This window comes from Catharus ustulatus, chromosome 1, assembly GCF_009819885.2.
Source record: "Catharus ustulatus isolate bCatUst1 chromosome 1, bCatUst1.pri.v2, whole genome shotgun sequence".
Lineage (NCBI taxonomy): Eukaryota > Metazoa > Chordata > Aves > Passeriformes > Turdidae > Catharus > Catharus ustulatus.
In genome coordinates this window covers 113,180,645-113,203,883 of record NC_046221.1, presented here as the reverse complement: position 1 = coordinate 113,203,883, position 23,239 = coordinate 113,180,645, and the positions used below count along the sequence as shown (strand labels likewise).

General features: G+C 39.9%; 1 protein-coding gene across 13 annotated transcripts in view; it reads left to right on the top strand.

Moving 5' to 3' along the window:
• Positions 1–20,371, top strand: part of ZNF521 (zinc finger protein 521) — a 229,323-nt gene extending 208,952 nt beyond the window's left edge. For all 13 annotated transcript variants that reach the window (XM_033059028.1, XM_033059045.2, XM_042779256.1 and 10 more), the window contains one exon: positions 19,546–20,371. In XM_033059028.1, coding sequence (XP_032914919.1) covers positions 19,546–19,575 — 30 coding nt within the window. In that variant the 3' untranslated portion in view covers positions 19,576–20,371. The remainder of the gene's footprint in view (positions 1–19,545) is intronic.
• Positions 20,372–23,239: the final 2,868 nt, after the last annotated feature.

Genomic DNA, 23,239 nt, shown 5'->3' with positions numbered 1-23,239 from the left:
GTGCCCCTTCCCTCCTGGGGATTGAGGAGTGTTATGGCCACATTAGGTTTTCATGCGGTAATTCTTTTCTAAATAAGAAATTTCCAGGTTTGGAGCTTGTGAGTTCACCCGCCTTTGATTGGCCTATTCAAATGTAAACACTCCCTGTGGGTACTTCATTAGTTCATGAATATTTATACCCCATTGCAAAGCCTACCAAGCCCAAAGAATTTTTCAGGACCATTTTGATTTCACTAAATAGTGCTTGTCAAAGATGAGCTTAGTATTAATGTGTCTTATTTGTCTCCACATACTTCATATTTGAGTAACTCTACATACCATAGTTAGCCTGTGAAATTTTCTACACTTTTTCCTGTAATTAAGCAGGAAACAATGTGTTCACGACATCCCTTATACATTCCCTGTGAGAGCATTCCTTAAATTTCTGGAGCAATTGAATCACAATTATGGGTTTACTTTTTCAGATGCTTGAGTAAGATTATTGATGAAAATACTGAATTAATTGGCAAAGACAGTACAGCACTTAAGTGATGGATATTACATCTAAATACAGATTTAGTATTGGAAAGAAATTCAGACTTAAGGAACAGCAAAACAGTACAGAACTGACAAGTAAATATACTGTCCTGAGTGACACTCATAAAGTACCTATCCAAAAATAAGCAAAAATTTATATTCCTTCTCTTACTAGAGAAGTGTGTGTGCTTGAATATATGTCTCTATTTTGCCTACTTCTTCGTGTTTATATGCTTGTATGCCAGTATTCTTTTGGTAAAATATAAGTACCTATTAAAAAGAATAACCTATGCATCTCTTCTCCAAATTGACTCATATGGTCTACATTAAATAGATTCTGCAGAATCAGGTAATATAGTACAGTTTGTAATCCTTATGACTGCAAATCCTTATGACATGCAAAAATGTGAAATGAAATTCATGGTTTCCAGTCTGAAAGCAACAAATGTTGTCTCTGAAACGTATCAGTGATGTTACATGTCAACACTAAAATCATAATTCCTGAGGTTTTTTTAGCAAATAAAACAGTGGGGTATATGAGATTTCAGCCTAAAGAAGCAAATGAAAAGTGCTGCAGAAAAAAAGTAGGGACATAAAGACAGAAGAAGAAGGGAACAAAAGGCAGAGGAGTAGAAGAGAAGCAGAAAGGAGATTATGTGACCAAGAAAGAAACAAGATAGAAATAATAGTGCTTGGAAAGGCAAACATTTTTTCATCTGAGTGATGCTGGTAATAATGATAAGGCACTTGTAAAATAAATCATGGTAATAATAAGGGGAAGATCAGTTATTACATAAAGGCCAGTTTCTACCCTCAGTCCTTATAGAAACCTCAGTGAACATCAGAGAGTCCTGTCACAGACCGAGGGCAGGGAAAGCAGTAAATGTATTCCCTGACCCACAGATAATCATTAGAAATGGAATTCTGCCCTTTGCAGAAAATGAGGTTTTATCATCTGTGCCCTGGATGTTTCAGCCTACACCTTGCCATTAGTCAGATCAGTTGGCACATACACCTGGAGTAAGCAGAAGAAATAAGCACTCTGTTTGCATATGAATAATTTCCCTGGTAGATCAGTTCGGTTCTGTTAATTGTCCATCCATTAAGTTCTTGCTAATGTAGTTGATATCGATGACTGATTTTCTGTGCTAAACAGGAAGCACCACTTCTTCATTCTAGGACACATTCCTTCCTACAACTGCCCTGCTGTTAGCTACCAGTAGCTGCCATTATATTATCTTTCATCTGGCCCAGAGCTGACAACAGATGGCCATCTCCGGGACTGCCATCAGTGTGACTTTATGAAGCATCCAGCTATGGTGTATTGAGGAGCTTCATGGCCAGTTCTGCAAATCTGATTTCCCTTCCCCCTACCCTGCTGCTGGCCCCCCTCACTCCATCTCCATGAATAAGCTCCTTATTCCTGGCTCCACTCTCCACTGGTCCTGTCATTTCCCAACGAGTGGTGGCACACGGTTATCACTGGAAGTTTGCAGCTCCAGGTCTGCCCCCATTTCCCTCTGCAGTGCTGGCACAAGGTTGTTGTTGCTCCCAGCATCCTCACTCCTCCATGTTTTTGCTGAACCAGAGCATAGATAGAGGGGTTTGGTAGCAGCAAAACTGCTACCTCTTAAGATCTTAGCTCAAACCTTACTTTCTTCTACTGCAGGGCACCTCCTCAAGCTTCAGGGATTTTCGTTTTTTTTAAGTTCCACAAGACATGCTGCCAAACCAGCATTGAGTATATTAAGTGTGACAGAAGCTAAAATATCGATCAGGGACCTAAAGTGGAGAAAAGTGTAAAATTCACAAGCATCCTGATTCCATTGACATGTTAGATCACTTGGAAAAGCTCTTTCAACTGTGTGGCTGCTGTGCATTTTGGAGAAAGATATATTGTTTGCTCTTGACAGAGTTTTCTAAAGCAAGGTACCTCCAGAGCCAGCCCATATTTTACAAGAAATTCACATTTGTGTCCTTTATTGTGATATTTGCAGCAAGTCTACAGCTAGTGAGAGTCTCTGCCCTCAAGCTATGAAGGAGTAAGGCTCCATTGTCGGAGAGAGAGCAGCCGTCTGTAAAAGGCTGAGATGTAGTAGGCAAGATGAATACTGCTTAAAAGCAATGCTTGCCATGCTGTCATTTAGAACAGGAACACTGAGGAATTAAACAAAAGTGAAAGGCATGGTAAATGAATCCTTTAAAACTGGTCAAATTTTCAGCTGCCAAACATAACAAGTTTTCTCCATTGATAGGTTCATTGAGTAGGAGGAAAGTTGGGAGGGGATGAATTCCCCTAGGGAGGAGGTGCAGATAGTTTGGGAAAACAAGGTGTGGTCAGTGATTCATAAAGAGACACTCCAGTAAACAGCAAACTTGGCTCAAAAGTGGTGCCTTTTTTTCCTTTTTTTTTTTTTTTTCTTTTTTTCCCCTTTACTTTGTTTTTGCCTGCCTTTTTTTTTTTTTGCTTTTTCTTTTTTTTTTTTTTTTTTCTGGAGCATCACTCGACCACTCTGTTGTAAACATGAGTGAAAAAGACTGGTGCAAAGTGACAAAGTGTATGTTGCAAAAAATGTGTATGTCAACCAATCAGAAGGAACAGCTTTTAGGTTTTAGGTTTAGCATTTCTACTTGTTATTGCAGTCAGTTTCACCATGTTTTGATCAAACCAAGGTGTAAACATTTTGGATGGTAAAAGAGTAGAATTTTGCAGGCTTGTGATTTTTTTTTTTTAAAGTTGAGCTTCCTTTGTATTCAAAGCTGAAATTGAGTGTCCTCCACCCTGTTAACAAAGGAAGAGAGAAAGAGATGATTCAGTTCTCATGAACCAATACTGCTGAGTTGCACACATTTCTACGTACAGCTTTGGTTGTTTTTCTGTGTTGTTGTAGTGTCATTTTGCAGGAGAATCACTAGGCACAGTCACGGATCATGGGTGTGTAAGTTTGCTTGGGGGTACGCTGTGTCAGTGAATACTCTGCCTCCCCCATACTTCCTGCGTGTAGATGTGTGCTGTGTAAGATTAAAAACCTGTGATATTGTTAAATATTAGTGGTGCATTTTGCTTGGCTTTGCATTTGTAAAGGTGAAAGGTGATTGTGCAGGAAAATGGAACAGTATATTTGCTGTGAGACAGGCACTAAGAACTCACTCCCATGCTCAGTTATAATTCATGACTGTACTGGTGGGAAGCCCTTATCCCTCTGTGGAGTTAATGCATCTCTACTGTAACCTGCTGAGAGCACCCTGTGTCCCCTCCCACCATCTGTGCATTCACTTGCGTGCTTTCTCTCTCCCCCTTTACTGTGAGATCTCTTGGTGTTAAAACTGTCACACTACCAGTGCCTGGAAAAGGTGGCTTTATGATGTGTATTAATGCTAAATTGTCATCTAAGGGTGAGGAGGCAGGTAAGGGATATGTTACCATTTGTTTTAAGCTCCTGTTAGAAAATGCTGGGGAGCAAATAGACAGAAAGGTAGATTTGTTGTTTCCAACAGCAGACAGCTTTGAACAGTACAGAGAAATTGTCACAGCTCAGGGTAAGAGCTGTTGATGGTAAATGCATCTTTCTTCCCAATCTAAGATGGGGGTTTTATTTAACTGTTTCTTGGTACAGTGGATCTCTGTGTCTCCATGTGAAGATCCAAACCAACAACATTGTAAATTGAATAATATTTATTCACCCATCAGCTGAATTTTATTTTCTCCAAGTTGTTCTGCTCTTTTAGCTAAAAAGGTCTCTTGCAGGCTGCAAGTTGCTTCTTTGCTTCCTGAGACCTGAAATTCATGTGACCAAGTGATATAAGCTAGTACAGTCTTAACTAAACAGGTAGTGTATGAAGATTTTTTATTATTAATATTGCTGTAAGGCACTGTCAGAAGACTGGTGAGACTGTCTAGCTTTGAAAGAATTGCACTCAGCTCACAGAGATTTAGATGATGCTTTATCAACCTGGCACTTTACCACAACATTAAACTCAGAATATGGTTAAAAGACCATGTACTTGACTGTCACGGCAATATTAATTTGCAGTGTTTCACTGGATCTAATCTCATGTAGTCTGTTGTTTGTATTCCTTTAAAACTTATAAATCAAATCCAGACCTGGAATACCAGTGTATGAACTTAACAGATGTGCTGCCATAAGGGACCTGCTAGGTTATAAACTGCAGAAATGATCTTTTTCTATTTCAGATTTCTAGCTTATTCCAGGGAGATTTAGTAACCACAGAAGTAAGGTGGAAGGTCATGCAGGACAGTAGCACCCACCCAGTACTCGACGTTGGGTGTAATTGTCAGGAAATCCACCTCTAATCATTTTATTATTCAGCTGTAGCATCCACCAAAGCTCCTGAGCAAAAGTAGGGCAAGAATGACTTCAGTAGCTCTGTGTCCAGGTTTTCTTAGGTGAAAGATCACTTTGAGATGACACAGCTGAGTAGTCAGGCTGAAATCCTAGTTGGTATTTTATTAATTTTGCACCAAGATAAATCTTGAAATTCTGACAAACTCCATGACAGGTGAAATTCCTTCTTGCAGAATCTGCTCAGCAAGAGGCTGCTCATTTCGTTCTGTTCAGAGGCAGGCAACAGGAGGGCAGCTTTATAATCAGCCCTCAAAGGAGCCCTGGCCGCCCCAGAGCCTTGGACTGATTGAATAACTCCTGGGCCTCTTCCCCTAGGCCTCCATCAGCAGGGGTCCTGTGGAAAGCAATCTCCCGCAGACTGGCACTGAAGTGAGCTTTAAACTACTATTTTCTGCTCTCCAGAGGAGCCTGGAGTACTAAAAGATAGATGGACTGCAGATATTTTATGAGAAACTGTCAGAAGAAGAGCAGAGTAAATGTTTTTTTCCCTCCTTCGAGTCACACGCTGCATCACTGTAGAATTTTTCCCAGAATCTTTTACACTGAAAGTTTGAAATTAATTGGTTGCTAACCTTAATTTCCCCCCTCCCTCTTATTTTTCTTTTTTTCCCCTTCCCTCTTTTTCTTCTAGTCTTTTTTCCCCCTTAAATATTCACTCGGAGGCCCTTTGCTTAACCACAGTTGCAGAAAATCAGTACCATTTGCACTGAAATATTTATAATGACAGAATGAAAAATTGGATTCATTTTCTGGCCTGTAGCCGAACAGTCTGCAACTTTGCACAGCATTGTTTAGCATCTCTCATTCCTTCCTTTCATTGGGGTCCTTTTCAGACACACACACACACACACAAACACACACGCTGCCCATGCTTCAGAGGACTGTTTAGCAAAACACAGAGCCATTTTTAATTTCAGCCTTGAGAAAACAACTTGTCTCTAAGCTTGCCACCATTTGGGGTGGGGGGATCAAAGGGGGAGGTCCCCAGGAAGCATGTAGAATTCCTCTTATAGGAGAGATTATGGAGGGTGACATGCAGTAATCTGTCCCCTACATTGAAGCAGTGTATGGCTAGAATTCTGCACCTTGCTTTGGTGTGTTGCAGGTTAGGCAGGGTGGACTCAGTACCAGGCTGGATAGCAGGATCTTTCCAGAAAACCCTGTTCTGCCACCAAATCCCTCCGTGGCCTTGAGAAACTCATTTGCCCACGAAGGAAGAGGTTGTCAAAAGCTCCCTTTTGTGCCTGAAGAGAGACTGTAAAAATGCCCTGTGCTTCTTTGCACCTTCACAAAACAGAAGATGCTGGAACTGTACATATTTACTTCCCTTGAAGCAATGGTGTGAAGGTGAAGTGGTTGATGTTTGCAAAGAGCTTTGAAAATGAAAGTGCAGATCCTCAGGCTCCAATTTGCATCCCCTGCCAGTATAAAAGGTACCTTAGTCAGACAGCCAAGGATTCCCTCAGTACGCAGCAAATCCTGTTTATTTTGCAAGCTGGTTCTGTATCACTCCCTTTTGGTCCTCACAGGCATGTCTCAGACTCCAATGAATTCCAGGGATTTTTAATTGGTATAACGATCCCATGGGGCTATTATGAGCTGGCATAAGTTCGGGCAGTGTTAGGAATGCTTTAACACGCACTGAGGATGATGGTAGCCCGTGGTTTGAATGCTTAGGCCGCATGGATTTACAATAATATACAGTGAACATGTAGGAATTAATCTGAAAATGCACACAATTTAGCACAGAATTGTAAGTCTCTACAGATGTTGGACTCTTGTGCAGAACTTAGTAAGGAAATATATCTGTGAAAAGAGGTATTTCAAAAACCCTTAGAGATTACTTTCTGGTGAGTTTGTAGATTGCCTTGACAATGCATTTGTTTCTGGAAAAACAAGCCCTGGGGTCAGAATCCTTAGTCCTAATGCCTAAAAAGAGGCTTCTTGAGACAAGAAGACAAGACAGGAAGTGGATTGGATGCAGGGATGGATTCTGCAAGGTGCCGAGAATCCCCTGAAAATGCAAGTGACAGAAATTGGCCTGTCAAGGTCCAAAAATGTTGTCTTGCTAACTTCACCCATGTCAAATTTATGACATAGCTCTATTGCTGACAGCAGGTGTCTGTGTACAGTACTAAATTCTGATCTTTCAAATCCACATCACTGATCTAAGCACAAACTTTTTATTTTTCTGCTTTCTTCTGTAAAAGCTTCTTGAGGCTGGCTCCCCCTCAATGCTCTTAGGAGCACAGCCTGAGCAGGTGTGCCTAGAAGCTGTAGGAAGGGGTGGACATCTGCTGTATAGCTCAGCTAATGTGGCACAGCATTCCACGGTTTGTGAGCCACATGTAATTCTTATCATTCAAAGTTTCTTACAAACTTGCAGATTTGTCTTTTTACCATATTTCCCAAGATACTTTGACAGGTCAGCCTGAAATGATGAGCGTTCTGACACAAACTGCGTCATGTCTTAGAAATTTTGCCTGCAGTTGTTTTACTTTAGTATTGCTTTGATTTGGAAGGAACTTTGTATAAAGTGATGTGGTTTTAGGATACAACAACAAAATAAATCCAATATGCATGTATTACAGAGATTTCTGTAATTTCCTGCTAAGCCCTTATTATTACTTTCTGATTTTCTTTTTTCTTCATGTATATAAATGAAGAACAGTATAATTTTTGTAATTTTTATCAGTTACTGAGAATCAAAACTAATAGAGATGAGAAAGAATATGAGCTTTAATTGCAAATATTAAATATGTTTTCAAACTGACAATTTGAAAACAAATTGCCCTGACGAATCCCACTTTAAGGGAGGTCACAGACCCAGAGTAGCTCTTTCAAATCCAGAAGTATTTCTTTGTTTGAGCTGACCAGGACACGAATATACAGGTATGCAATATACCTCAGGATGCTAAAAAAATTTGTTGGGACAATAGACTACAAACCACAAAAGAAGTGACAGTATAGATGTAATTGAACGGTGCAGAATTGTTACTGAACATCAGGGACTGTAAGAGTAGCCCACAAAAAATGTTTTATCTTACTGTTGAATACAGTACCTTTCTAAGAAAGCTGTTTTCTCTGTGGGACTGAACTGCTGTGTGGGTTTTTGTTTGGAGTGCCAGTCTGTTTACTAAAGTTATTAGTTTATAAATTTTGCCATGGTAAAGTAACTGTGAGAGCTTTAAATTAGAATAAGTGCCACTTCTGTGTGGCAGGTTCCTTTGAGGGCTTATTAGAAAGCAGGCCTCCTGTTGCCTGCCCCTTTATGCTTGGCACTATTGCTGTGGGTACTTGTTTATAGCTAACTTTTGAATTTATGTAAGTGTGCACTGTGGTATGATGAATTGCCCTCCAACTGCAAAGATTTTGCTTTTTAATTTTTTTTCTGTGTTCAAGCTAATACTTTACTTTAAAGGGTTTTATTTTGATGAATTAAAATTAACTTGGAGTAGCAAATGACATAAAATCATGAGGGTTATAGATTAGCCTCACCATAGCTACAGCACATCTTTTTGTAAAGGAATTAAAGTTCTCTGTTTCAGATACCTAGGCACTAAATGTAGTCAGCAAATGAGTGTTGTCTCCAGTTATTTTCCTTGTGATTCTTTTCACTCAATCCGAAGATTGCCACACTAAAAACAGCCCTAATGGGCAACGAGGGGTGAAAGCAGCAGCTGATAGCAGGAGATAGCGAAGGAGACAGGAGTACCTGGCATCACGAGTCAAAGCCAGAGGTGAGGGGTGGGAGCATTTCTTCCACTGTCAGTACAGGGTCAAGGCAGGAGCTAATGACATGTCTGACTTGCAGCGTGTCACTGGCCAGCTGTCTGACAGGACACAGAATGACCAACCTCAGAGAATGACATTTGGTAGGAGGATACGTCATCTCTCACAGGGAGGAAGGAAAATGGCATAAAAGGATGCTTCTTTGTGTGGTACTTCTTATTTGGGGAAGGAGTATTAAATTGTAGGAATGCCTTCCCCATTTTTTAAGGTTCTCTAAACAGGAGAAAGTGAGAGTGAAATTCCTCCCATTTAGCTGTGGTCACATTTCACACTTCTTTTACACAAATGCAATTTAAAAAAACCAAACCAGAAAACAGAAGACAATAGAGAATCCAAACTGAATTTTACAACCAACAACCACAATGACAAACATGAAATTTTCTTGTCCTGGTACCACATGCTACTAAATGCTCCAGATTTATTGATTTACAGTGTGTGTCCTCACAAATTTAGAGAATGACTTTGTTATAAAGGGCAAAATAGCATTCTAGTCTCTCTAAAAGTCACCTTTAAAACGTGGAGTTTCTAGGACTGAAAAGGAGGAAACTCAGATGAGGTTGCTCTAAGAACAAAATGTTTCAACATAGGGTTCTTAACTGTCTGAGTAATCAGCACCTAGGAAGGGATAAAAATTGTCCTTAGTTTCTTTTCCAAGCAGTAGATTTGTAATTCACACACACACCAAGTCTTCCACATAAGCACTGTCCCAGTTCCTGCTATTCCTTGTTTGAAGAGCTGTAGGAATAAGGACTGTAAGATGTCCAAGATGGGCTGGCACAGTAACTGGCTGTGAAGGAAGTCAGAGCTCAAAATCCATGGGGGCCTCTGCTTATCAGCTCAGAAATCCTTGGCTGTTACCATCAAATCTGCTCAATCTGGCTTTGCTTGCAAACTGTCTTGAAGGGAAAAGATGTACCAGTGTGCAAGAGTTTGGAGCTTTTATAAGAGGAGAAGAGCTAGCAGAGCACCACAGCTTTTCCTTTTCTATCCTACGCGTCTAAAATTGACATACCATGGACAAGGGGAAAAATGTCCATTTACATTCCTGATTTCAGGATCCAACATATGCTCCATCCACTTCTGCATTGTGTTAACTGGGTGTATGTATGTATGCTTGCTGGATGGGTAACTTCCAAATGCTATTTCCACTTGTGAAAGGAAAGTTTGCCGATTTTAAAAGTGGGCTTGTTTAGGGTTTGCTTTCACCTGAGTGAAAATGTTGTTAGCCACTGTGAGTTAATCTTGGGCTGATCCACACCCCCCAGTGTGCCAGGTGCTGTTGTGCAAGGCCCCATGCACCAGCTGGCAATGTGTGGAGAGTCCAGATTCCAGGCTGTCCCCATGTCACCTGGTAAGCACAATACCCAGCGTTATGTCAGGAAGGTAGGGAGGTGAACTCAGCAATCGATACAAGTGTGGGATGTGTCTGTCTGTATAATAGGAGTGCAGACAAGTTACAGCACTTTTCTTTCAGGCTGTATCAAGAAACTTGTAATTTCACTTGTAATTTTGTTCAAAGAGATTCTTGTACATGCACCTGTGGAAAACTGGAAAGTATCATTGTTTTAAAGGTTGCCCTTTGCATATAAATCACAGCTCTGTGTGCTTCCCCATTTTAATTGGGTGACCTTTTGAATCCTATGGACAGGAGCTTGAATTCCAGACCTGCAGGTTGGTTGAAGATTTGAAATAAATTCATGTTTTAGCAATTACTCTGCTTAAAAGCAGAGAACCCAAAATGGAAATTTGAGAAGAAGAATTCCCCTTGGAAAGTTGCTTTTCGCAAGTCATAGAAAGCAGAAATTTGGTCTTCATTGCGGACCAAATAGATATGTGTAAAATACAGATTAATTTGTCAGTTTAATCCTTGAAAAGGATCAAGATTTATTGAGTAGGAGAGAAAGAGGAGGAGTAAGGAACGTGTAATGTTTCCAACAGGACATTTCTGAGCAATTATCAGTTTAAGCTTCCATTATTTGTCACTAATTACTGCACTGAGCTGTTAAATATTTAGTAGTAGTTTGTTTAATTGGGTTTGACCTATAAAGGAATCTGTGCATAGCATAGCTCCAATTCCAGGAGCCAGCTCCTCACTCACAGCTAGGCAAATTTGTATTCACATAAGATGATCACATATTGTCAGACAAAGGGGTTTGTTTTTGTTGTTTAGGTTTGTTACCTCTATCTCCCCCACAGATTTATTTGTCTTTAAGGTATCTGAAATCAGAGCACAAAGAAGAAATGCTGCCTGTGGATGTAAGAGGGGAGGTCGGTCAAACTTAAACTTGTTTACAGATGTTGTAGTTTAGAAAGCACTAGCATGATAAATTAAACATAGCAAAGAAAAAAAAATTAAACAACAGAGCAACAACTAGCCCATGAGTACGTGTCTTGTAAAACACTGACTTAATCCCTGAATATCTTATTATGCAATATTGCCTATCAAGGCTTGTTGTCCCCTGTTACTCTGGTGTACAATAGCTGCAGACAAATCTGTATTTGTTCAACTTTGGGTTCTGCTTGCTGTGTCTCACAGGGTGAATAGACTTCTGGCTGTGGCCCCTGTAGAGGGTGTGCAAGAATCGATCAGTATAAGAGCAATATTCACTTTGTTTTAAACCCTAAAGGTTTGGCTCTATTCTTGCTTGTTCCTGTCTTGAAACTCCCTTGATTTCAGTGGAGCTTTTCTTAATTTATACCAGGGTAACCATAACCATATTCTAAAGTAATAAGACTTCTGATATATTTCTCAGAAGTGCCTCCTTCTGCCTTTTTTGTTTAAGCTTTTATTCCCACTTAATGAACAATTTTCTTATTGGGGAAGAATGCTTGTATATTCATTTCAAATATTTGCAGTATCACAGATGCCTTGTTTTTCTACAGACAAGTCTTGAACTTGAATCCTGATTAACAGTACAGCCCCTTTGCCATATAAAAGAACAGACAGGTTTCCCAGTTTTGAAGAATTGCTGTGAGCATGCCCTGACCATTGCCCCCTCTCCCCATTGCTTTCTCTTTTATGGGGTAATGCACACACCTTTCCCATGCAGCCAGGCACACCTCGCCTGAAATGGAAGACATCATTGCAGGTTTCACTGCATGTCAATGAGCAGCAGCCAGGGTGAGGCAGGCTTATGGGAGGTGATTGCTTGGCACCATAGGTTAAAACAGCCTTCGAGCTACTCTGATTTATGTCAGAGGCTTAGCTGGGAGCCCCCTGCCAACACTCATAATGAGGAAGGTGCAAGGATAGTGAACAGGCATGGGTGTTTGTGTCTGTTCTCTTCTAGTGACAATGATGAAAGCCTTATTTGCTGTACCCAGGAATATATGTCATTCTTTTCCATACAACAAATCTGTGATCTATGTACTCGCATATAGTAATGAATCCAAAAGGAATCATTGACATTTTACAAGTGACTTACTGGAAGTCTCTGAAGAAAAATAGGTATCAGGGGTTTTGATTTGGTTTGGGTTTGGTTTTAATTTCCAGTTTGCATCCCTGAGAACATGCTCTTCAATTTGAGATTTTTTTACAGGTAGTTTTTCTCTGGGCCAGCTGGAAATGCTGAGTGGAAAAACCAGAACACTGAGAATTTTACATAAATTGATAAAGAATAAAATCTTATTACCAGTCATGCTATTTCAGAAACATTAACATAATATCAAATCACATAGCTTAGGTGAATTAATTTATATGAATGACTGCAATTCAGTGTAGACTTTCCTAAATTATCATTGTCAGCAGTGGTCATTCATGTCCTAAGATGACCACTTAATTGGCAAACATGTCTGAGAACAGACCTGATTCTCAAAGGCTGGCAAACATCAACTCACCACACATAAATGGTATTTATGGGAACACAGATTCTCTTGGGATTTGGCCCCTTTCTTGTTGTGGAAATAGCTCTGGTTTAGTTGAGATCAATTTCTTTGGGAATCTGAAGTTTCGGAGACTGTATTTTGTTAGGTCTAAGCTGGTGACTGAACTTGGCCTGGATGAAACTCCATGCCTACTTTAGTGTATTTATAAATTCATTGTTATTCCTCCTGGTCTACCAACTGCACTACAGTCCTGGAGATGCTGGTGGCAGGGACACTTTGCCTGGATATTTTCTGTTCTCCAAAGTCTCCATTCAGCCTCCTACTTTTCACCTATGAAAAACTATTAGACATCATCTCTTTTCTAGCTGCCTCATTCACTCAGCATAAGTGTGACCACTGAAATATGAGTATATATTCATTTGTGTCAGAAGCATTGTAATTCCTGTGGTGAAACATATCAGAAACATTTGTTAGTTCCGACATTGCAGATACAGTAATTCAAGTTAGTTTCTTGTAGTTGGTGTTTTATGAAAGGAAGGGTGGGGTCTGAGAGGGGAAATAATCGCTCATTTGTTAATCAGCTTCAACTGAAGTTGCTCTTTTTGTATTTCACACATGTGAGAAAGACAAAATGTTTACAATCTGAATGTTCATGGATGCTCTATCAGTACAATTAAGGATTCTAGAAGAATCTTCTAGAATGAACTTGGACATGACCCTAACCTTCAAATAATTAATTTAGTGGGGTGCACTATAGAAGTCATTACCCTTAGTATAGAAACCCAAATCCTACCTTACTATTTTTTTACCTATAGAGCAACTGAGCCTTAGAAACTCACATAACTGAATGTTCGTAATTGCTTGCAGCAGCAGTGGAACCAGTGCCATAATGTGTTGGGGCATTGAAAGTAAGTTTACTGCTTTCAGATGCTTCAAAATGGCACAGATATTCTACTGAAACCAGCTCCTAACTATGCAGATTTGGTTTCATGTCTGATTTGAGGTTGGCTGAGCCTCTTCCTCTCCTGGGATGAACATCAGGAAAAAAATACTAACCCTGAGGTCTGTGAAGCTGTGAAATAGTCTCCCAGGAGGAGCATTGGAAGCTCTAATTAAAATTGGACTGGGCAAAACACTTGAAATTACACTATAGGCAATAATCCAACACTGGCAAGATGGGTGGAGAAAACGCCCTAATGGGTCTTTTCTGTCTTTAAATTCCATGAATTCTTGTTCTTCTCTTTTATTATGCTATTTCACCTTTTTGTTTAATGGTGACATAGTGTCATCTAGTAAGTATTATAAGACACTATTGTGAGCTGAGTGAGATGATGTTAAATGTCAAAAGAAAATGCAACAGTTTTTCTTCAGGTTCACAATGATTATATGGAGATAGGAAAAGAGAAACTGACTGTAAGAGAGGGACACGAGTGCAGTGGTTTTTATCTGTAAGACAGTGGCAAATGCATTGCATGCCTGCAATATGCATGTTTATCATTTTGACATTGCATTTATATTCTCTTCTTATGAAGAACAACCACATTCCACCAAATCTAACACAGGTGTGGGGAAGTCATTTACTGTAGCTGTGTAGCTCCGATTGCTGGAGACATATTCTATCCCAGTGTTTCACATATCCCCAAAGACCTGGACTAAATAATATATTTTTACATCCTAATTTATAGTTTATATTTAATCTTAGTATCGTACAAATCTAAGTAACTCATCAATTCAATCCTTGAGTATAATCTTATTACAGTTTACCAGGAAAGAACCTTTCAGCATATAACAGGTCCTTGGCAGGAAACTCCATGCTGCAATATTGAAGCAGCACAAATCTGAAGAAGCAGTGTGAAAAATAACCTTTTATGCTACCTTTTTTATAGTTTAGTCTGAATAAGTTTCATTTATTTGGTTTTGGTGCTACCACTTAATACTCGTCTTCCCTCCTCCCTCTCCTTTCCACGTAGTATAATATTCCAACAGATTCCAATACAGATCTTTCTGCATGAGAGGTCATGACAATCAAGATAAGTAATACAGCATTCGTCCAAAGTTCTGAAAACCGTGTTGATCCTGTGCTAGGTTTTGTTAGGCTTGCCTTTCCACAAGGCTTTCTTTCTTTCTTTCCCTTTGGTTCTGGAAAATCCAACATCCTCTTCTTAGCTGCAGACAATTTGAAAAGTGTGGTACAGGATAAGAAGTTGGAATAAAACAGAAGGGAAGAGAAGTAGAAAATCTTGATTAGAAAGTATAATTTAATAGAACGTGTATTGAACTAAATGTATTGATTAATGTGGTAGATATAGTACTTATATTGATTCAAACTAGAGATTTAGTACTAAAAGCTGTAAGCCAAAAAGCTGTTGCAGATTGCTACAAAAGTCAGTTTAATGCTGTCCTTGAGAATGCCTTCACAAAGAAATTCTTCTAATGTTTGAGGAGTAGGTAGAATGCGGTATATGTCAGTTTGATCCCGGAGGGTTTTATTTTGTACTCTAATAGCTGTTACGAGCCTACATTATATCCAAGGAGTAATTTTCCTTAGGGGTGCCCAGCTCGCTTTGTGTCAATATTCTAGCATTTTAAGTCACGTACAGTATATGCTTCTGGGAACAGTGCAGGAGCCAGCCAGACTCATAATGGTCTGCATTCATTAATAAAGGCAGAAGCTTCTGTCCCTCCATTGCCCACTACAGGGATGCCTCCCTGGTCTTCAGGGACCCGTACAGACACATTTAAAGAAAGCTTTATTTTGAGTGGGCAGGAGATGAAATGCAGGACTTGCAGGCATTTCCTAAGTCAGCTATATGCCCGAGCACAGGGGTGACCTTAATGGGTCAAAGAAGAATGCAGGTCAAAAGACTTATTATCCAGCCTGTTGGAAACCAATTGCTTTTGTTTAAAAAAAAAAAAAAAGTAAATTGTAGCGCTTAAAGGTTGATAGTAATGTAGAGTTCTGTTTTACAACCTGGAGCTGGATTGCAGTAGAGTGGGGTGCATTTTTATTTTTTGAATGCAAAAGAATGCAAGAAGGTCTGTAATGTACACAGATAAAGGATTCCAGATAAGTGATTACATGTAGGGTACCATAATTACTTAATCAGTGATGATTGATTACTCATGTTTGTGTTCTTGAACTAAGGAAAAAATAACATGCTGCTGTGGTACTGTTACCATCTGTTGAAATAATGCACCTACATTTCATCTTTATACCTCTTCACGTGAACCCTCTTTGCACTGTTTGTCAGGTACAGCCATGTCTTGTTTCATCTGCTCATAAAACACAAAAGTCCCATTTAAATTGAAACCACAGTTCACATTAAGGATTCTAATGGGCTACTGAGTCTGTGGCTATCTGTGGGTATTTTTTTCTTCGTTAATTTTGATGCTGTGGGCGGGAACTTTTTGCTAGCTATTACTTCTCATGTTCCCTCTGAAACACAAAGGCATGCACCAAACAAGTATTATTACCTCTTTTGTTTCAAGCCTTTCTGCGAAGAAACCTTTTAGTATTTGTTTGCCAAGGAGATTCTTCCACACAGTATTATCCTGAAATTCTTTGCATGTTTTCAAGTCCTTAGCACTAACAACAGGGATATCTCAAAGCATTTTCATCCAGAAAAGTGGGGGCATGTAATTTTATAGTAGGTCACATAACAGTTGGGATTCTGGATTCAGCTATCAAAAATAATTATTTCTAGGAATAGGGCAAATGCACTTAAAGAGTTTCTTTTGCTTGTGAAATATACCAAATTCAGGTTTTCCCAGGCAGTATACCTGCTTTCCAGACAACACTGAGACATTATAATTGGGGATGTAGGAGTTCTCCTGATTTGTGTCTACACAATAACAAATTCAGTGACACACACACCCCTCCTGCTTCCCTGTTCCTCCATTTTGTGCATGGAAAGCTTGAATTTGTATTTACAAACTAGTGTCTCCTCATGAGATCCCAGCTCTTGGAAATTGGAACACAGCTGTTACTGAAGTCAAAGGAAAGATTACATTGAAAAAAAATATTTTCCTCTTTCCATGGCTAAGCAGGAAATTGACATTTTTTGCTTTGTAGGGAGACTACCACATAATTAAACAGATGTGCTTATGCACAATCAGATTTGGGGGAGGCAAAGAAGGTGAGCATACTATGCCTCCTGCACTTCGCTAAATGACTTCTCTTTGGCATGTGGAGGTACTAATTGCTCCAAACTCAGGCAAAACTAGTTGAACTTTCTGGAGGAGGCATGTTTCAGGCTTACCTAATGCGTCTTGAATGAAGGGCAACTCGCTCTCCAAGGCATGCAGGGGATGTCAAGTGTGATATCGCACTGTCCCTGGGCATGCCACACATCCCTGCTGGCGGGAGCTCCGAACTCCTCTTTCCTACCTGCCCCATCTTCTGATGCCAGGGAGGCATGAGAGGCAGAGAGACCATCACAGTCGAGATTGACTGTGTGGATAATAGAGGAAAATTTTTGCCCTAAATTTTTAAACACAACACCCCTCATAAAAACAACAATGGTTCATAACTGGGATTAATGTTCGCAATTTTCAGTCACTTAGACGTGGGTTCTTCAATAGATGGCTTTTGGTAGAGTGGAATATGGCTCTCTGTGGGATTACAGAATTTTCCTCCTTTTCTTATCTCTCCCCTCCCATCCTTCGCCTGCTTGTCTTGTCAATGTTATGTTCCTGAAGCGCTTCCACTTTGTATTTTTTTGCAACTCAGCCAAGTAGGTATTTCCCCTAGTCCCCCACATTTGGGGACCTTTAATTACTTTGGAAACTGTGTTGTGTTTTGACTGTTTACAACACATATTTTTGCCTTTCTAAGATCTAAACTGTTCAAAGAATTTCCTTGTGTTCCTATCCTATCCCGTTCTTCTCTGCAACCCTTGTTTCATTTTTTTCTATTATTTCTTCATTATCTCCAGAGAATCTCATTTTGCGCTAGGGCACAGGAGTCAGGGACACTGAGAGCTGGGGCAAGTCAGTCCTTCTGCTGTGTTTTATTTTGTCTTCTTCATATTTGGGCATTTTTATTTTTTAATCAAAAATGTCATTGCATTGAGAGTTACAGCTGCAATTTTAAAACACCTTTTGACTGCTTCATATGCAACTGTTCATCCAGTTTCATACTGATTATGCATTTTTCACTTTGTGAAAAGAAATAAAAAATGGGCATGACTGACGTGCTTGCTCTCAGTAGACTAGAAACAAAAGACCCCCCCCAAATATCTGTCTGCAATGTAACAATTGGTATATTACTTCACCCGCTCAGAAGCAGAGAAGAAAATCAGAATTCAGGCAGCCACCCCATATTTAACTTTTCCTGTTGTTTCTAGGTACTGCAGGGTCTCCAATAAGCCTGTGGTGTTATGCTGTAAGTGCTGCAATAAATGGACACAACAGGATGACAAAAGGACTGTCAGGCTTAACTCTTAATTTCCTTGCTTTTGTGCTTTAAAGTCAGAGCCCATTACCTGTGACCAGCCAACATTTTTGGCTGCACCTATTGTTAGTGTTTTACAGCATTTTGAAATGATTTTATGGGAAGGATGAGGAACTAGATGAAATCAAGTGGTGGAGCATATTTTTTTAACACTCTTTGGCCTTGGACAGTCTGGAATTCCTGCCATCAGCATTAAATCATTTTGTATTCACATCTGGAAATTGCATCTTTGAGTGTCACTGGGTCATTTTCCTTTAATCTTGAGAATGGCACTACATTAAAAATTCCTCAGTCTTACTGTAAGATCCTTTCCTTGCCAAATGTCCCATGAACTATTATTTGTGTGCGTGCACAGTTTAGGGAGAGTGAAGGAGGATGGGAGAGAGGATTTTCAGGCTGGTGTGCAGTCACGCTGTATTTCACATTTGTTTCACCGAGGCTGTTTTCCTGTGCCCTTTCATGGGTGGCTCTGGAGGGTATGGTTCAGTAGATGTTCACTTTGTTGTAAATGATGACTGTCTTGTGGGAACGGGTTCATCCTAGAGTGCGTTAGTCCAAAGAGGTTTAAAGACAGATTAACTTAATAAAGTGGAGTGAAGGGTCTGGGTCTACTGGGAGCAAATCATGGGATGTGACACCCCTGCCCTCTGGGTCACTGGCCCAAATCTGGCCCCGATTACTAAGGGGAAAATTCATCACTAATCAGTGGCTGCCCTGTTGTCTGAGAAGTAGCATCCACAGACATTTTCTATTTATCTGTGGATCCAGTGTACACTGTAGAAAACTTAAGAGGTATTGGATTGGTCGCTTGCTCTTAGGTCGATGCTTGTGAAGGATCTGAGTCAGTACAGGCAACACAATTGCATCTTTCTGAAAGTGGTCAACTTGGTTTGAGGGGTGAGGTGGAAAGAGGGTGAAACTGGTGTTTGCTGCTTCATTTTGTGCTTACTTGTACAGGAAAGGAGAATTTAAGACTCCAAAGTCCATGCTGTGTTTCTACACATAAGGAAGGCACTGCATTTACCTGAGGAAAATACCTGTGGGTTTTGGTGACCAAAGGGCAGGCTGTGCCAGCCCCTCCTGTTTTCTCATCAGTCTCTGAGCTCTCTAGTAGAGTGGCTCTTATCAGACTATATTGTTCCATACCATGTGGGGGAAATAGGTTTTACTGCAGGAGTGCATTTGAAGCAGTGACACAGTCTAGGAAGCACAGGCCAGTTAGCATAAGACTTTTACAGCAAATGCACTTCTCATTTTTGCAATGCATAAACCATGAGCCATGTGTAAGCAGACACCAGGATCACTGACCTGGTCTGCAGTTTCACTGGGCAGGTCACCCCACACCCTACCTGTAGGGAGTGTGTTGCCCTTCTTGCAGCACATGTAAAGGATACCGGTGTGAAACAGCTGGGGAGAACTCCTCTCTTCCATAATGATGCTGTTTCTGGATAGTTCAAACAAGGAGGGGTCAAGAATACTCTTTTATCCAACCCATCATTTTACAATATATGTTGGGAAAATTGTTTTTGCATCCTTCTTTCACACAGAAATGCCTGTCCTGTGACTAAGTTGTTTCTTTTGTTTTTGTTGCAGAATCATACGATGACCCAGCACAGCAGTTAGTGCAAGGCCCGTCTCTTCCAGAGAATTCTTTGTGGCACAAAAAGGGAACACATTTTACTCTTTGCACGAAACTTTCATTGTTAATGTATATTATTCAGAATCATTGTATTGTACCATAAAACTTGTATTATCGAAACTGTTGGATGTTCATGTGTTTGAACTTTTGAGCACCGGATAGACTTCCTGTATATAAAGTGTTGCACATGTATTATGTTGTCTGATACTAAAATGGTCTTATAAAGACAAGTGGACTTGGGCCCTATTCAGGAAAGATACAAATAATAATAATACTGTGTGAGGGGAAAAAAATAGCTTAAGAAAAAATATCATTTTCAAGGAAGAGGGAGAAGGTAATAACTGTTCCATTGCAGCTCTGTTTGGCCTCCCTTTCGTTTAAACTTCAGTCTAGAAATCTCTCTTTTGGTATACAAACGGATGAATCTAAGACTATTTTTTATTGCTGAAGATTCTTGCAAAAAATATGAAGAGACTCTTTCTCACAGAGCAGGAACCCACAGTTGAATAAGGCCCGTATATATATTTGTAAGCCTTGCGATATGACAGATAGCATTACCATATATGCAATAGTTGTTACGTAGTTTGTCAAAGATTTTTTTTCCTGGATACCATTTGAAGCTTTGAGTGTTCAAGACTTTCCTTAATGATTTCACACGGCCAAATTCTTGAATCAGTTGAACTAACCTGTATGTTACTGTTATTAATGTTTACTCTGCGGTCTGAACCTGGAGATTACTGGAATTGTTTTCCAAAAGGAAATAAATTCAGTTTACCATTATGTGTGAGTGTGCTTTGTGTCTTGTCTTTTTCCTCAGAAAGTAGCATTATTATTACTACTGCTATATCACCTAAAAAACCACCAAGATCTGGAATCCCATTCTATCAGTATCTGTACACTGCTCAGTAGGAATAGGTTGCTTTTCTCAAAGGGAGGTATTGATACACATGTAAAGGTAAAAATAAATCTTCTGGCCCACTGCAAAGCAATGTGTGCTTGGGAGTGATATTCAGTGTTTTCTGGGTTTGTTTCTTTTTTTTCTGTGTCAGCAATTTCATACTTACACACTTGACACAATGGTTGCCAGAGGAGTCACCACGCATCTTCCGTGTATAATTATTGGTGAATTTAAATGAAATATCACTTAGTGAGCTGGGTCTGGTGCTGATGAGAGGGAGCCACCACAGCTCTGGCCAGCAGAGCTGTTAGGCTGACATCCCTCACCCTCTCCTCTGGCGTGGGTGACAGAATTGGAGGTGGTGCGCACTGCAGGGTGATGCTCACTGGCACCATGCTGGGGGGCACCTCTCACAACACCTCACAGCTTTTTTCAGGTCTGCATTGGCTCCTGACTGCCTGCAGTTTCAAGGGGAAGAAAAAAGGGGATAAAAACTCTCCTTGCCCACCACTGTCCGTCATTACCCCAGCTCGCCTAAAAAAGAGGACCAAAAAAACATTCTCCAGCTATTCTAGAATCTTATCCTATTGCTGGATTCTAGTTTTATCCCATGAAAACCAGTGCTGCTGAAATACTGCCTTTAAACAGCTACACATTACAACAAGTCCAAATGTCTAGAACTGCTCACCTAGTGCTGTCAGGATAGATACAAAGTGTGATTTCCAGTTTGCTGAATGTAACAAATTGACTCCTTACAGATGGACGACAGAGAAAAAAAGAAGTAAAGTCAGAAAGTGTCTACTTACCAGATATTCCAAGAAAAAATGTGTCATATTTAAAACTCCAGCTTTGAAAATATTGTGCAGATTTTGCTAAATGCAAGAAAGAAATTCCCAGGTTTTGTATTAATATCTCATTTGTGCTGACAAAAGGATAAATGCAGGCATGAATACATAAGGCTTGTAAAATGCCAGCTCTATTTATAAGTCAGAAACCGTTCCCATTCTTATTCTCATTAATATATTACTCATCTCAGCCAAATTGAATGTGATGATATGTTCTTTATTTTTGACAGATACCTTAAAGGATATAAGGCATTTCAGCCTTCATGTGTGAAAGTGTGACATATTGGTTAAGACTGCAAATAACATGTTTGTAGTAGAGTTCAAGTATATAAGAAATATTACACCCTACTGTTTTTGTAAATGCCAGAGTGCCACTGAGTTGAGACAGATGGTAGCAAGGAAAGATGCAATCTTATAATCAAAAGCTAAAATATGTCAAAAATATGTTAGCAAGCAAAACACAGTCTATTACTAGCGTCTCATGTCATGACAGCTTGCAAAACATGCAAAGATGTTGAATTTCTAGATACGTAAATAAAGGAACAGTAAACATAGCAACAGCAAATGTGATGAAGACTTCATGGATCAATTGTCCCTTGAGGTCAGCACAGGGGAATAGAGGGGTCTTGTGGCCACAGGCAGCCCCAGGTGGCTTCTGAGAGCTGGCTGCTGGTATCAAGTGCTGGAATCCTCTTACCTTTTCTAAAGTAACAGGTCTCTCAGTGATACCTAAATAGCTGTTTAAATAGATTATGGAAGACATCTGAACTTCCCAATGAGAACTGAGTATTGCTTGGGGAATTACCACAGCATTTAGAAAAATCAACAGGAGAGGCAGATCATCTTGCCTGTTGGAAGAAGAGACACGGCACTCTGTGCATGTGTGCATTTCCGTTGTGGCATGCCTTTCTCTGCCCTGGGTTAGCAAAACCTAAGAGAAGCCCCTCCCCATGCCCTTAGCCTAATGTAAAAGGATAAATCTGTTCAAGAATTGTGTGGACAGACTGATGGACAAGGTATCCTTTTACCTCTGAGACCAGCTATATTCCCAAGATTTCAAGCGGACATGAGTTTTGCTCCAAGTGATAGTTTAATAAAGCAATTAATCCTTTTGCTTCTTTGCCAGAGCTATGTTTAGGAAATGTCATAGACCTAGACCAGATAGAAATACATAATTTATACTGAAGAAGTGACCTACCCACACAATATCTGAACACTGGATTTATGAGGAAATGCACTGATTCTTTATCTGAACAAAAGATAGTCCAGGAATAAGCATGTATTAGGCCTTTATGACATTCAGCTATCCAAAACCAGAATTTCTACCATCATTCATGTATTCATAGCCAGTTGCCTGTAAGTTAGACTTTCCAAACCATTTTAGATGGTTCAGTCCACATGGAGGTTATCAGAATTTCTTTGCTCTCACTGCTTTTCCTGATTTACAAGTCACTTTGCAAACCCCATGAAAAACCTTTCAAAAGTTCTGCTTAGGACACATAAATAGTTATCCCTTCCTTCTTAATAGCAGGGGGAAAGCTGAAGTTCTTTCCATGTCTCAGTGACTGGACTTTATTAGTAATTCTGGCATGACCACTCACTTTGGTTCATTACCACTGTCCTCAACAACAGAAAAAGGGAGATGTCCCTTTGTTACCAACATATGGCATTTTCTATTTATAACAAGATTAACAATTCATTCACACCTTGATTGAATCCCACTTTATTGAGATGTCACAACAGATTCTCACTGCCTGCAAAGGGAAAGACTTAGAAATGTTAATATTGTGACAACCAGGACACATAAAAGTAAATTAATTATAATTGGTGACAATTAAAAATAGCTCAGTGTGAAAACAGAATATTGTGCTGCTGTAGCAGCCCTGTCTAGGATGAGGCAATGTG